The 15,537-nt window shown below is 36.7% G+C and overlaps 1 protein-coding gene across 1 annotated transcript; it reads right to left on the bottom strand.

The window, feature by feature from the left end:
* Positions 1-5,202: 5,202 nt before the first annotated feature.
* Positions 5,203-15,463, bottom strand: LOC129255490 (thiosulfate sulfurtransferase/rhodanese-like domain-containing protein 2). The gene is made up of 8 exons (XM_064097371.1): positions 15,235-15,463; positions 12,814-13,368; positions 12,378-12,500; positions 11,623-11,731; positions 10,834-10,955; positions 9,074-9,232; positions 6,649-6,787; positions 5,203-6,354 (listed from the first exon to the last, which is right to left on the bottom strand). The coding sequence occupies exons 1-8, from the start codon at positions 15,286-15,288 to the stop codon at positions 6,047-6,049; spliced, it is 1,569 nt and encodes a 522-aa protein (XP_063953441.1). The 5' UTR covers positions 15,289-15,463; the 3' UTR covers positions 5,203-6,046.
* Between the last annotated feature and the right edge of the window lie 74 nt (positions 15,464-15,537).

Genomic DNA, 15,537 nt, shown 5'->3' on the forward strand with positions numbered 1-15,537 from the left:
CTTATAAGATTGTGATAACCAAATGGTGAATATTGATGATTCTTTCAGATATGCCCCTTGGAGTAACCCTCGTCTTTGATAACGTAAACCAGCACACCAAGACAAGATTTAATACAACAGAACACACCAACAAGCAACTGAAGTTTGTTCAGAGCTACATGTATGCTGCTTTGGACCGCATCCCATCATTCCACCTTGATGATAACTCTCATACAATTGAGCAAATGGAAGGAATTAGTGAAGATATATTTGAAATGGTGAGGTACATAAGCACATTCAGTTTTTTGTTTTATATTTGTATGAAGTAAATCAACGAATGCCTTGACTGTGAACTGATGAAAATATTAGTGTGCAGTTATGTTCCCTCATCCTAAATCATGCAGAAACTGTACACAGAACTAAGATGAGTAATAGTATTTTTTATGTGAAATTATTTAAAAATGTTGTGTATTCTGATATTCATTCTCCAAACTTTCTTTTCAGTCTTCTCAACATCACTCTTGTTTCCATCATCTTTCTTTCTCTCCCTCTCACTTTCATGCTACCTTTATCCATACATTCTTATTGATTCAGATTTCACTTTTAAACATTATTTGGCAGGATCTTGAAAAAAACATTAATGTTAATATAATTGCTCTTACAGATTGGAGTACCTCATCTTAATCAAAAGGATCTTGTCCTCTCATATAACTATTTTCAAGGACATGGAGGTAGTTGATCATATTCCCCATCAATATTCTTCTGAAACAAAGAAAAGGAGCACTATAGTAAGTATCATTAAGAGTTCTGAATTATATATATATATAGACATACATAGACATATATATTAGACATTGATATTGCACAAACTGTATGTGAAGAAGATGATAAATCTCTTAAATCCTTGAAAATCGAAGTGCAGTTCTGGTTTACCTTTAGTAATCTTAGTCCCATATGTTTTATTTGGGAAAATGTATGCATATTTTAATATACAGGCAATATTGTGATTGTTATTTATAATCCTATTTTTCCAATTTTCCTCCTAATATTCCAGAGAGATACATGGCTCATATCGTGTTAAGAGCATTTACTTCTTAATGTTATTGAGGTCATTATGTGCGGATCAAATGATAACATATTTGATGTCACAAAATTGTCTGCTTCTCAACTTTGCTGCTCCATATCTAAAGCATGTTGATTAAAAACCATTTTCTAACACAGGGCATCAGCCAACAAAACCCCAAAAAACAGGAAAGCAGTCCCTTTGTACATAATCAGATATGCCTTGGTATTCGCTATTATAAAAAAACATGCATGTTCTCATTAAAATGCACATAATCACTGACGGCGGATCTCGTTCCATCAAAGAAGAGGATGGATTTTTTGGTAAGAGAAGTCAGCGCCAACCAGGTTCAGCTTCACGAGGAGCGAATCCGGGTGGTCCGGGAGTGGCCTGTCCCAAGGACGAGGCAGGTGGAAGAGTTCCTGGGCCTTGCAAACTACCATCGGTAGTTCATCAAGGGATTCGCTGGAATCACGGTCCTCCTGTACATGATAATGTGCAAACGGCCATTCTGTTGGTTGGTCGAACAGCAGCATTTTTTCGAGGAGATAAAACAGCGGCTGACAGAAGCGCCGGTATTGACCGTGCCCAATAGGCAGGATATGTTTATCCTGGATACGGATGCTCTAAATGAGGCTATAGGTGCAGAGCTTCTCCAAGTGCAGGACAAGCAAGAGTGAATGGTGTCTTATGGCAGCTGCACGCTCATTGCGGAACAGCGGAGATACTGTGTGACTCGGAGGGAACTGCTGGCGATGGTCAAGTTCACCCACCAGTACCGTCATTACCTATTAGGGGAGGCATTTCTGGTCCAGACAGACCACAGCAGCCCTCCAGCATATGGTAACCTTGAGCGAAGGGTTGACCACAACCATACGCAAGAACAGGTACACGCTGCAGTATTACAGGTTAGGGAAAACCTGAAAAGAGCAGCACAAGACATAAATTCCAGGCCTACTCAGAGGTTGATTGGAAACCATTTGATGGCTGCCCCCGAAAATGTCAGGGCAAATATGAGCCCACTTGGCTTCTTACTTTACACAGGCTCAAATGCACAGGGTGTTCATAGAAGAATATGGCAAGTGTGCATCCTTGAGTACCTACAAAATAGTATTCAAATGCTTATAAGCACAAAACACAAGCCAAAGAAAGACATGTGTGGTGTGTGCACAAACAAAACAAACATGAATCCACAGAGTGCTGAAAGGGAATCTCTGGATGAGGCATACAAAAAATACAGAGCCGAAATTGAGAGAATTTGGGGAATTAAAATAAAAGAGTAAAGAGAAATGCAAATGAATCCATATTCATATCCAGCTGCCATATTTGATCTCCAGCAAGTCTGGAGATTGGAATGGTACAACTTGACGCTGTATGATTTGCATACAAAGGATGGCATCTGATATTTTTCTAATGAAACCATAACAAAGAGGGGTTCATGCAGAATAGTGACATATCTGCCTGATTATCTTCGCGAGTTAGATATACCAAGCGTGTTAAGGAAGTTGCCCTATTCAGCGAACAAAACAAAAATTTGGTTCTACTACCTTCCATGGCTATCGCTCTCTTGAAGGAGTCAATTAATGTCAATGGCCTGAATTCATGAAGGTGGGCTAAAGTTATACAGGGGTATAGTTAACACATAGGTTAACTATACCCTAGGTATAAATTTAGCCCACCGCGCTATTCGCAAACGGAGGACTAACTAAAGCCATGGCTTAAATTTAAGTCCATTGATTAAATCATAAAAAAGAAGCTAGCATACCATCATTACTGTACTGAGCATGCTCAGTTGTGATATGATAGTCTGCTTGTAATGGAGTCTGGCAAAAACAGATCTGCCAACTGGCACCACAGCGAGCACTACTTTCTTTTGGAGCTGGTGCAGGATAGAGCACATGTATTTGCGATCAGAGCGAATTATGCTCTTACTAACAATAGAAAAACCCTTGCATGGGATGAGGTTTGCTCTTCCATTATTGCAAAATTTGGGAATAAGTGGACAACAGCTTAAATCATGAATAAATGGGAACAGCTACGGGGAAAAGCCAAAAAAGAGTACGGTGAGTGGCAGAGGCGCACAATTACTTTGCATTGGGTAGTACACATAACAAAACAGTCGTATTTGTAGAAGTCGAGAAACACCACGTGTACTAAGTGACAAAACTTACTGTCCTGAATGCGTTCTGAGAGGAATTTATTGACAAAATAGAAACACAATTGACAGAAATGTGCCATAAGCTGGAGAGAGAAAAATAAAAAATGCCAACTGCAATGTTGCAATGTTACTGGCATGGTGTTATCCAATGCAAGAGTGAACAGCTACACAGGAATTGCTTCTAAAGCAAAACCTGAATGTCTTCACTCATTTCTAGAGCCAAAGGCCCCTGCCTTGCACAATGGGAATAAATATATCCTTAGTGATTATCCATCTAGGTATCCAGAAGCTGTACCTGTACCCTCAGTCAAAGCATCTGGGGTAGCAGATGAGCTCATTAAAATATTTAGCAGAGTTGGTATTTCAGATTAGTTACTGAGCAGGGTACAAACTTCATGTCTACATTCATGAAACAGCTGTGTGAGAGTTTAGGGATAAAGCAGATAAGAACCAACCATTATCATCCCCAGGCCAATAAATTAGTAGAGAAGTTTAATGGTACACTCACTCTCAAAGGGATGCCAAACCCCACAAGGATCTTCAAGCAGATATTCCCCAAGCAGTTAGATGAAGAAGGACACCCTTTCAAATTTTTGGTGATAAAGAGGAGAACTCTAATGGGCATTAATGAAATGTGGATACCACATTATGGGTGTGTCAGTTTCCCATAAAGTATGGAGAAAGAGAGTGGGCAATTAGAACATTCTTTGATATGGACACCCATAGCTAAACTAAGACTGCCTAGCTCTTGTCAGATGAAGCTAGTGATGCTCAACTGTGCAGTGTAAGAGACTGCAATCAAGCCTATAGGGGACAAGGCCCGAGGGGGGGGGGGGGGCCACTTCCATTGACGAGTGGATACCATGCGCGACCATGAGGTCTCGAAAAGCACCCTTAACACGTATTTTCTAGTTTCTGAAAATGCACCCCTTAACAAGTATTGGCGTGTGAAACCCTACCCTTAACAAGTATTGGAAACAAAACGATACTCTTGGCAAGTTCCCTGAATTGACCCCCTAAACAAGTACAGCGATATTTTTTATGTCAAGGACGTCGGTTTACCTTCACCTACATTATTGGGTTTGGTACAGCCCCACCTCCCACATCTCGCGCAAATCGTACTCTAAACACGTAGTGTTGACTCTTGGCGCAAAAGTACATCCTTTATAAAACAATTAAGTCTTAATTTTCTACACCCTCGCAAATTTTACCCTAAACACGTAGCTTTCCTAGCGAAAATAGATACCCTTTTTTCATTATTTTAGTGTTTTTGACACCCTTATCACGTTACGTAACGTGCCCTATCTTGAAAAAGACATCCTTTTTACGTGTTTTTTTGGTTGCGCATGGTATCCACTCATCAATGTAAGTGCCCCCCCCCCCCCCCCCCCGGGGGACGAGGACCTCCATGCACAATTCCCTAACCGTTTCAAAGGCATTGGGAGATTCCCTGGTACGCTTCATTTGACTCTGCACGAGGATGCCAAACCTGTTCTGCATTCACCAAGAAGGTTGTTCATCCACTTGAATGATGAACTGGAGCAGGAACTTTGCCCCTATTTGCCCAATTGTAGCCAAATTTGGGTAGTAGATGTCTCATACCAATATCAATAAAGTACAGGAAAGATGTGTGTACGTAAAACTGTCAACTGTGGAAACTAGGTTTTAATTGGGAGCAGAAGGGTATTAAATTACTTTGTAGTATTCATATAGATGGGGAGAAATTAGAAGAAGTTGAGGAAGCAATTTTTCTAGGTATAACAATAGATAAGCATCTCTGTACGAAAAGCCATATGGACGAATATCTAAAATTCATGTAAGAAAATAGTCATTTTGATTACAAAAGTTGGTATCCAAATTTGCATTGATTCTATTACACATTTAGTTTTTATAGAGTCACATCTCACTTATGGAACCAATGAGTGGGGAAGTACATTAAAAAAGTAGCCAGAATCGTATACATCTTTCTAAAAAAAATGACAGTGCAATTACTTTTAGTCACTGGTAAGCACATACACGCCTAAATTCAGATTTTAAAGATTTGATAACCAAAATCTGTGTGTACCTTTATGTATGATCTGTGTAATAAGATATTGCTTCACTCCTTAGGAGATTACTGTAATTTTATAGAGCACACATATTCTACAAGACAAAAGGGAAGGTCAACAGGTAAACATTCCAAAACAAAGAATAAATCAAGGGTAATTTCCACTTTCTTTTCTTAGGTAGTGAGTACCAGATGAAATCAAACTGAATAAATCCAGAAAAAAGTTTTAGGAGATCTTTGTTAGCATAATTCCCATCACCTACTCTACAGTATATAGATATTTATTGCAATTAAATACAATTCAAATTTTTACTGATATCCTTTAATACAAGTAAATTGCAATTTAATATTCATTATAATTTTGTTTACTGCATTGGTAATAAAGTGAGCCAACAGAACGCTCTTGATGAAAATTGGCATTAATTGAATAGGTAGTTCATTTCATAGCTTTGAATTTTTCTCTGTGTAGGAAGCATCTGATGATGAATGAAGACTATGTGTAGGGTGATACTGAGATAGAATTGCGCAAATATGTGAGAGACCGAGAGTGAGTAAGAGTATGTATTATTGCACCAATATCGTTGAATGATTTCATATAAATCTCTTTCAATGAAAACTATATGAGTAATAGTCATTACAATTACTATCAAATTAACCTCTGGATGCAACTTGATTAAAAGTGAAGAAGAATTTTCAAGATGGTTTCTGGCAAAATACAATTCAAGCAAATCACATATGGAATTCAAACATTGTTTTTCTCTACCTCCACAATGCCACTGCATTGCCTTAGTAACAACCATCAACTAGGCATAGCTCCTTTACTCAAGGTGTCTTGACATGATTCATTGATGCTGCTTGCAGAATGCACAGAACTGTTATCCAAGATTTCAACAGGAATCCTCACTCGGTTCTTGGTGCAGTTGCATTCCTCCTTCTTTTTCTTCATCTTGTTGTCAGAGGCATAGTGAAGAGCTAATTCCGCACATCTCTGGCAGCAGGTGGTTAGTCCAGAGGTCCTACAGGATAGGCAGGAAAGGACTAGCTGATGACAGTGTTCACTGCTGCATGGTTGGTATTCATCCCAAGGCTTCGAACAGTGGAAACATTCTGTGAAGATAAAAAAATCATAAAGTAATGTTAATTAAATTATTTGGTTCTAACTTGACAGCATAAAAATGAAAGCACTATTTATGTTGTATTTGCCCAAGAAAAGGTTTGCATTGACAATTGTTTGCCATGTCTTTGATGATTTTTCACTTCTTCTCCTCCCTTTGCCCCTCCTCATTCCCTCCTTCATCTCCTTTATGATTTAAATTATTTTCATTAACATCATCATTATTCATCTAAGTCGATCCTTTCCGTTGGTGATCCTACTACATTATCACAATCAAAAGACCTCACCTGCTATGACATCCCGGTTTGTCTGAATAGCAAAGCGGTTGTCAAAGACAAACAATTTTCCTCTGAAGAAGCCATCTGGATAGCGATCAAGATACTTGTGGATACCACCTTCAAGCTGGAACACTTCTTTGCAGATTCCCTGTGAAGACAGTACACTTCATATCAAATATTCAGTAAGTGAACAGTCAATCTAACCTTTGTAATTCCTGTATCATACAGATGTAAGAAAGTTGTATCAACCTAACCATCAAATAGTGATATAAATCTACAAGTGTTCTGAACAATCAAAGAGAGCTATTCTTTTCAATTCTTTCACGAAGAAACTGCATCATGTGATAATGATGCTGCATAGCAGTGATGAATGGGAATAGAGGCTTTAATTTCAGAGGAGTTTACTCATCTGAAGTACCCAAACTTTTCATCCATCCTAATACCAAGAGAGCTTTCTTAAAAATACAAGTGGAACGCCTCTGGCAGTCTCGCCTGCATTACGCAATTTAATATAGCAGCAGTGCTAACTTTGAAAACTACTATAAAATAATCATTCACAAAAACACCATTCATATAATGACATAATACCACGTTCATTGACCATAAATGACATTTGAACGGTGACTTAAGACTCGTCAACTACACCCATGTCCACATTTCATTCACTCTATCCATAAACTTTCAAAGTTATGATGGCAATTCAACAATTATCCCAACATGGCCTAAGTTTATTGACCTTAACTGACCTTTGACCTTGGTTTTGTGACCTGAAACTCACAGGGGATGTTCAGTGATACTTGATTACTCTTACATCCCAACTTTTATGAACTAGATCCATTAACTTTCAGAGTTAGGATGGTAATTCAACAAATACCCCCAACTTGGCCAAAGTTCATTGACCCTAAATGACCATTTGAGCATGGTCATGTGACCTGAAACTCTCACAGGATATTCAGTGGTACTTGATTAACCTAATGTCCAAGTTTCATGAACTAGATCCATAAATTTTCAAAGTTATAATAGTAATTCAACAAATACCCCCAACTTGACCAAAGTTCATTGACCCTAAATGACCTTTGACCTTGGTCATGTGACCTGAAACTCAGGCAGGATGTTCACTAATACTTGATTAACCTTATGTCCAAGTTTCATGAACTAGATCCATAAATTTTCAAAGTTATGATAGTAATTCAACAAATACCCCCAACTTGACCAAAGTTCATTGACCCTAAATGACCTTTGACCTTAGTCACGTGACCTGAAACTCGAGCAGGATGTTCACTAATACTTTATTAACCTTATGTTCAAGTTTCATGAACTAGGTCCATATACTTTCTAAGTTATGATGTAATTTCAAAAACTTAACCTTAGGTTAAGATTTGATGTTGACGCCGCCGCCGCCGTCGGAAAAGCGGCGCCTATAGTCTCGCTCTGCTATGCAGGCGAGACAAAAAACCAGTTTGATAAATTATATAAAGTTATGTGAGCCATCTCATGCACTAAACAAATGATACTGCTTTCATTATTGCCATGATGATGATGATGAAGATACTGCTATTGCCGATGATGATGACAGTGATGATAATGCTCATGATCTCTATATCATATCAAGAGCTCAACTTTACTAGAAATATTACCACCAATTCAGTTCGTCTACTGGTCAAGTCTGGAGACATCAGACTTTAGTAAAATTAATTTCAATGTAATCATTTCTCACCATCTCCATCATGTCAAGAATGCAGTCCACATGATTCTGTATGAAATCCTGTTGTGGCTTGAGAGCAGTATGGGACATTTTGACGAAAATGTATTATCAGGCCTTGGCCCAGAACAAAATTCAGTCTGCCCATTGGACCCATGCACAGTCATGGTACATCGTTGACAGTTTATGAATCATGGTTCAGTTCATAGAATATAAAATCTCTTTTTAGATCCCATTTATAGTCTTGCAACTGTCCAGCAATCATGCTTTCTTTCTTCTAATTTTGCAACTATAAATCAACATTGACAAATTGAAACCTTCGCTTTGCTTAACCTGACCCACATTCAAATCTCACTATCAGGCAAGAGAAAAAAAAAATAATAAGACAATCCACGGATGCCAAATGCACATCACATTTCCATCACCTTTCGGGAATGGTTTACCACAACACCTTCACCTTTGTAAGGTATATTAAAAAGCAACTAAAAGCCTGACACCAAGATCACACTTTACTGTTAGCTGGCCAATGGGTTGACCAGTAAGGTTTAAGTCACTGGGTCTCAATAAAAATTTGTCTCTGGTTATGTATGTAAATGTCATAAAAAGAAATTTACAAGTGAATTTCATCATCACAATATTAAAGATCAAATGATATTTTGAGTTGTAAGGGTTTATATTCTAACTACCTAATCACATTTGTAATAAAAATATCCAATCATAATTACCACAAACCTTTGATCTTAGATAGGCTGATCCCCTTTCACATCTGATACCTCCAGTGCAGTACATAAGGACCTTCTTGTCTGCAAACACTGCTTCATTCTTATCCACATACTCAGGCCAGTAGCTAAATTTTCGAATGTCTGGAGTGATTGCATCTGGGAAAGCACCCTATGGATACAAACAGATACTATATTATCTACTTCTCTTTTACATGATAACATCAACCATAAACAACTTTCAGTTCAAACACTTTTATTTACTTTTATTAGTTAGAAAATGGTTACAAAATGTACTATGAATTTATGAAAAATAACTTTCATAAATTACTTTGTGCATGTTATGTGGACTTATTATATGAACAAATCTTTCAGTAAGATTGATAATCACTTCAGCTTTATTGTTAATCTAGCTATTCTCAAAAGGTTTACTTAGTGAAAATAATTCACTATTTCTTATGTACTTTTAAAAGTTTTTTTTTTTGTAAATTAAAATTTGGAAATAAATAAATTGAAACTCAGATGAAGCAGACCTGAAAGTGATCTGAAGTAGAGATTCCATCACTAAGCTACAAAGTGGATATGATAAACCGAATAAATTGATATGGTACAGAGTTATAATAGATACAGTGGTGCTTAAAGGTTTGTGAACCCAACCAGAAAAATGAACATATTTAAAAGTGTCCAAGTTCTGCCAAGTTATAGATATTTAATTGTGAAGTCAGGTGATGAAATATTACTTATTCAATAAAGTTTATTTCTCTGGGCTCGCCCGACATTGTAGTGTTGTTGTCTACATTCAACACATCAGCATGAAGGAGTGCATTTTGTGGTGGCGTTCACCAACTTTCTAGCACCACTGCATATCAAAAAAGATTATACCACCAGCTATACAAGCATAGAGAAGCTTAAACCTTGATCTTATCAATGTCCTGTTTAATCACCTCTATGCTGTATCCCTTCCTACATGATTTTCTGTGATTTTACTTAAACAATTTCTTAACCCTAAATAGACTGGGCTATTTCAACACCTAAGAAGACGGGGGGGGGGGGGGGGGGGCTGATTGATTTAGCCCCCCCCTTATGATCTCGGCCGTCGATCGCGACGAAAATTTGCACGCGCTTTACCCATGGCATTATCTACAAAACTATAATATCAAATTCTGCGAAAAATCTCATTGCTCATTGATTATGTTAATTTATGCATAAAATCATAAGTTTGCTCTAATTAAAAAAATGATGCCCCTAAAATGCTAATTTTTGTTTCACATACTCTTTATAGGCATCTGATTAAATTTATTTTAAAAATATTTCAACATCACAATTACTTTTTATGTATTTTATTGTTTTCTAAATTTCTTATGTATTTCTTTTTTTTTTTTACTTTTTGTTTTTTATTGTTTTTTCAATGGAAATTGTCGGAGACTTTATTTTGACCATAAACAAGATAAAAGTTATTGGTTTTAAGCAGTAAAAGGAAAAATATGATACATTTTATGAATTTTGGCTAAAAACACTATTTGCATTGGATTTGTACACAAATTCACGTTTTTGAGCAATTTTGGATCTGCATGCACTTACGAAATGTTGTGTAATTTCGGAACCGCGTACCCGGGGTCACAATTTTGGTCTCAAAAGTTGCGCGAGACTTGAAAGTAAAAAGTCAGCGAGTGATGCGGTCAAAAAAGTTTGCGCGGCGGATTTATCGCGGAAAATGTCGAGGTGGGGGCTGAATCAGCACCCCCCCCCCCAGTCTTCTTAGGGTTAACTCACAATTCTACTTTCATAGAAATTCCTGCAGTCAATGAAGACTGTATCTGTCTTTTTCCCACTTTCCTTGGCTTTTCTGTTTTGCTGAACTTCTTCATGAAACTGGGTGGGGGTAAGGTGAGAACCTACATGTAAGAGAGTAACAGGTATTCAACAATTAACAAGAATGACATCTATACATGCACATATTTTGGTTATTCAAAGTCAGCGATAAGGACCCCCATTATTGTTTCATTTAAAGCTACTTCCAAATATTATGTATCATCCCTTTTGTGGTGAGCCAGGACATGAGATGCACTAAAGTCCTACACTAAACTCTCAAAATATTCAAATATCATGGACTATTTACATAAATTTTTAGGTCTTAAATACTCCTAAACATCTGTAAAAAAAAAAAAAAAAATCTTTAAGTTTGATAATCTGTTGCATGAAGGATAATTTAGGAAAGTATTTGTAAAAGTTCTACCAAAAGATCAAAACCCTTTTTTGTTGAGAGAAATAAACAAAATATTACTAGTTGACAAATATAACTTATAGAAAAGGAAGAGACTATAATTTCCTTAATAAATCATTTTCACCAATATTTTGAGACAACTGATGCTTTCCTTAATTTTGAATTTTCACTGTTCAAATCTATTTGAAGCCATTTTTATGCTTTAGTAGTCCACATCATCATAACGATTCTGCATACAAAAAAAAATCAATTGCAAATCACATAATTTGAAGAAATTAATGACTGTCACAGGATATACCGATGCAATCAATTTGATTAAAAACTGGAATACAACCCACCTGCCTCTTTGAAACTGATCAGCTTAGGATCTACACCCATTGGAACAATCTCTTGATGTAATGAGACAATTAGACCACCAGGAAAACTTTCATGACCTCCTTGACTTGTCTTTGGGGAATAAACATAATAGAATAAAACCAGCAATTACATTGTTTGTAAAATAACATGAAATAATTGTTTATACGAAAGAAAGTCTGATTTATTTTTAATAGTTTATTTCATACATTCTAACTCTTGATACATTTTACAACTGGATGGATTCTCAACTTGAGATATGAATTTGCCATTGCAAGACCAAAAATACATTACACAAATGATCTGACGATGACATCTGCAACTTTTGACCTTTGATCTTGTGACCCCTACACCTAAGCACATTATGCTCATCCCATATAAATACACCAAAAATCAAAGTTGATCCCTAAAACTGTTCTTTAGTAATCACTAGAATTATGTAATTTCTGGTATAGTATAACCTCTGTGACCTTTGACCTTGATACCCCCCCCCCCAAAAAAAAAAAAAAAAAGAAACCTGGACAGATGGCTGGACGTACAACCCCAAAACATAATGCCTCCAATTACTACCTGTAAAATAACATCATTTCATGTTTCAGAACTTCCTATAAGTAAAATACTATATTAAGGCAGAATTTTGCTATAAATGTTTCATCAATGCAAGTGCAAGTGATACTTGTTAAGAATATGTACCCTTAATTTCTTTCAGAATATTTAGGAAGAATTAAAATACACATACCTTGAAATCTTCTTTCTTCATGCCTGTGAAGCATGGGTGTGACATGACTGCTTCAATGTACTTCTGAGTGTTCGATAATGCCCCACCAACTGTACCATTTAAACCTTCTCTAGCTATCCTGATCTGACAGATAAGATGAAGAAAAAATTAGGTCAGCAAGCATAAATAATTAATAAACAGGATTCACTCTTAAATGAAAAGATGAAAAAAAAAGAAAAAAAAAAAGAAAAAAAATCTGACCAAATCCATTTTTATTTTGTACATTACATTTTAAAAATCAGTCATAAAAACCCTTTTTGACTTTGTAAAACTAAAAGGCATGAGACAAAAACAATATATTATACGCAAAGATACATTTTTAGATTTTAATGGACAATGCTTTTGACCAATCAACTGATTCAAAGAAAAAGGAAACACTGTTTGCAAAAAAGTATACCTTTCCATTTAAATGTAGTCTCCTGCATAACTCTTTCTGCCATTCACATATATCAGGTGGATCGGTCAATTCAACATATTTGTAGAACAGAAGGACTTGGCCTTCCTGTGTCATGCTTTTGTTGTCGAAATAGCTTCCTTCGTCTTCAGTATTCTTATTGCACTTTATAGGTAACCAGGGTCGCACTTCATCCTCAGAGTATGAGGGGAGTTTTTTTCTGCAATCACTAATGCCCTCACTTGCATCCACATCAGGTGGACTGAAACCATGGTCTGGAATCTTGTTCTGATCATAAGGCTTTCCTGATCTGCGATAATGCTCTTCCAGTCCCTCTCCTGCTGATGCACTTTCAAAAATATCTTCAGAGCTGCTGAATGTAGATTTGCCTCTTTTCAGAGCTTTTAGAGCAGCCAATGTTTTGCTCTGAATCTCTTCCCCATGTTCAATGGATGTGTGCTTGTTGATATCAATGGCACTCCTGAAACAGATATTGCAACATTTCCATTCTGGTGGGTGGTCATTCACTTGCTTGGTTGATACAGTCTCAGCAAATACCTGAATGACATAGAAAACATAAAACAATGATCAAATATTCATACAAATTGAAAAGAATACTGGTATGCAGCAAAAATATACTGTAAGCTCAGTCATTTTGGGTGACTGACCCACTTTATGAAACAAGAGTGTCACTAAGGTGAGCACATAATACGCCCGCCTGTAACGCGAAAAATTGAGTAATTGTTCAAGCAAGAAAAGTGGAAGGTGGCGACTTCACCTTTGACCTTCTGACCTCAAAATCAATAGAATTCCTGGGATCTATGCTAGTATCATACACACCAAATGACCAAATTATATGAGCCTAGGTTAAACTAAAGTTATCACGTTTACCAGGACTTCAGAAGGGTAAGTTGAAAACATGTCGCTGTGAACTTGACCTTTGACCTTTTATTATCAAAATCAATAGAATTTGTGGGATATATGCTAGTATCATACACACCAAATTATATGAGCCTAGGTTAAGTTAAACTGTAGTTATCACATTTACAAAAACTTCAGAAGGGCAAGATGAAAACATGTCAGTGTGACCTTGACCTTTGACCTCAAAATCGTTAGGCTTCCATGGAACCATGCTAGTATAATACTCACCAAATTATATGAGCCTAGGTTAAGTTAAACTTAAGTTATTGCGTTTACAAGGACTTCGAAAGGATAAAATGAAAATATGTCACTGTGACCTTGACCTTTTGACCTCAAAATCGATAAGCTTCCTGGGATATTCATGCTAGTATCATACACACCAAATTATATGAGCCTAGGTTAAAACTTAAAAGTTAAACTGAAGTTATTGCGTAACTTACAAGGACTGCAGAAGGGTACATATGAAAATATGTAATTGGATCTTGACCTTTTGACCTCAAAATCAAGAGGCTTCCTAGGATCCATGCTAGTATCATACACACCAAATTATATGAGCCTAGGTTAAGTTAAACTGAAGTTATCGCATTTACAAGGAAAAGTTTACGGACGGACAGACAGATATTCATATTTATCGGCTGATGCAAGTATTTTACGTTTCATGATATTTATTGGCTGATGCAAGTATTTTTTTAAAATCTAAGTTGGCACTGCTCATAATATCGTCACCCTCTATGCGCGTCTTTAAGTTGTAGCTAGGCTACGATAACAAAAACGGCAAGATGGCGACAAAGACTTTGAGTAAACGCTCCTGCTCTTAATTATTTTTCTCATTTTTTTCGATTTATTTGAATAAATACATGCACCATTTAAAATAGTATGTGCAGGAGGTAAATATACTTTTAGCCCATTTACCATGTTTAAATTTTAAAGTTTGGGCTCAAAACCCTAAAGAAAACCAGTATTTTGGACTTTTTAATTAGAGCAAAATTGTCAGATTGTTGTCCCCAAAATACTCTGTTTGTGTATAGCAATGGCATCCCGTCCCTGCGGCAGGGTCCCTGGCTCCATACTATAAAGACTCCTCTCCTGTCCTGGCTAGCCCTATCTGAGTCTGGGAAAAATCAGAAAATATTTTTTTTTAACCCTCCAAACATATTACATGACATGATTAAAGACATGAAAGAGTTTACAGTACCAGGGTAGATCTTTTATTATAAATATAGGATGGGGGATCGGGTGTCCGGACACTTTATATTTTTGAAGCCTTCTTTCATGTCTTTATTTGTCTTTGGATTACACTAAAAATATGAATTCAATAGTTGTAATCATCTTCCATTTTGTTCTCCATAATATTTCCTTACATTTTGTACGAAAAATTGATGAAACTTCGCTTGTAAATTTTTCCAAATGACTTTCTAAAATTGATCGTCCGGACACACAACCTGTCCGGACACACAACAACTGGGTATACTTATACTAAGTTATAGTCTCCTTAATACGAACCTTCTTTCTTGTTATTCTCTTCATGCGAATCGTCAGTGTTACATCCTGGTCCATGATCACATCAGTTTCCTATAATATTCCTAATAGTAACACTAACAGAATTTCAGAAAGACAGGGCAGCCATGTACATAGCATTCGATTCGTGAGAATGTGCATGCAGCATGGCGCTACCTGCCATTTACTACGGTACCGTACGGTACTTACGGTAGTATCTACCGCTTCGTTGCATTTTATGGAACGCTTTAATAGGATATAACTTGTTGAAATTCTTTGTATAAATGTTTTCAATGGAAAGTGAATACA

The sequence above is a fragment of the Lytechinus pictus genome, chromosome 3 (genome assembly GCF_037042905.1).
Source record: "Lytechinus pictus isolate F3 Inbred chromosome 3, Lp3.0, whole genome shotgun sequence".
In the NCBI taxonomy this organism is placed as follows: Eukaryota; Metazoa; Echinodermata; class Echinoidea; order Temnopleuroida; family Toxopneustidae; genus Lytechinus; species Lytechinus pictus.

What these genes read in the sequence shown, in the direction of transcription:
- LOC129255490 (XM_064097371.1), bottom strand. Translation starts at nt 15,288, where the DNA reads ATGGACCAGGATGTAACACTGACGATTCGCATGAAGAGAATAACAAGA. An exon ending in GACTACATTTAAATGGAAAG is followed by an intron (nt 12,501 to 12,813) that starts GTATACTTTTTT and finishes CTTATCTGTCAG; the next exon opens with ATCAGGATAGCTAGAGAAGG. An exon ending in TGAAGAAAGAAGATTTCAAG is followed by an intron (nt 11,732 to 12,377) that starts GTATGTGTATTT and finishes TATTCCCCAAAG; the next exon opens with ACAAGTCAAGGAGGTCATGA.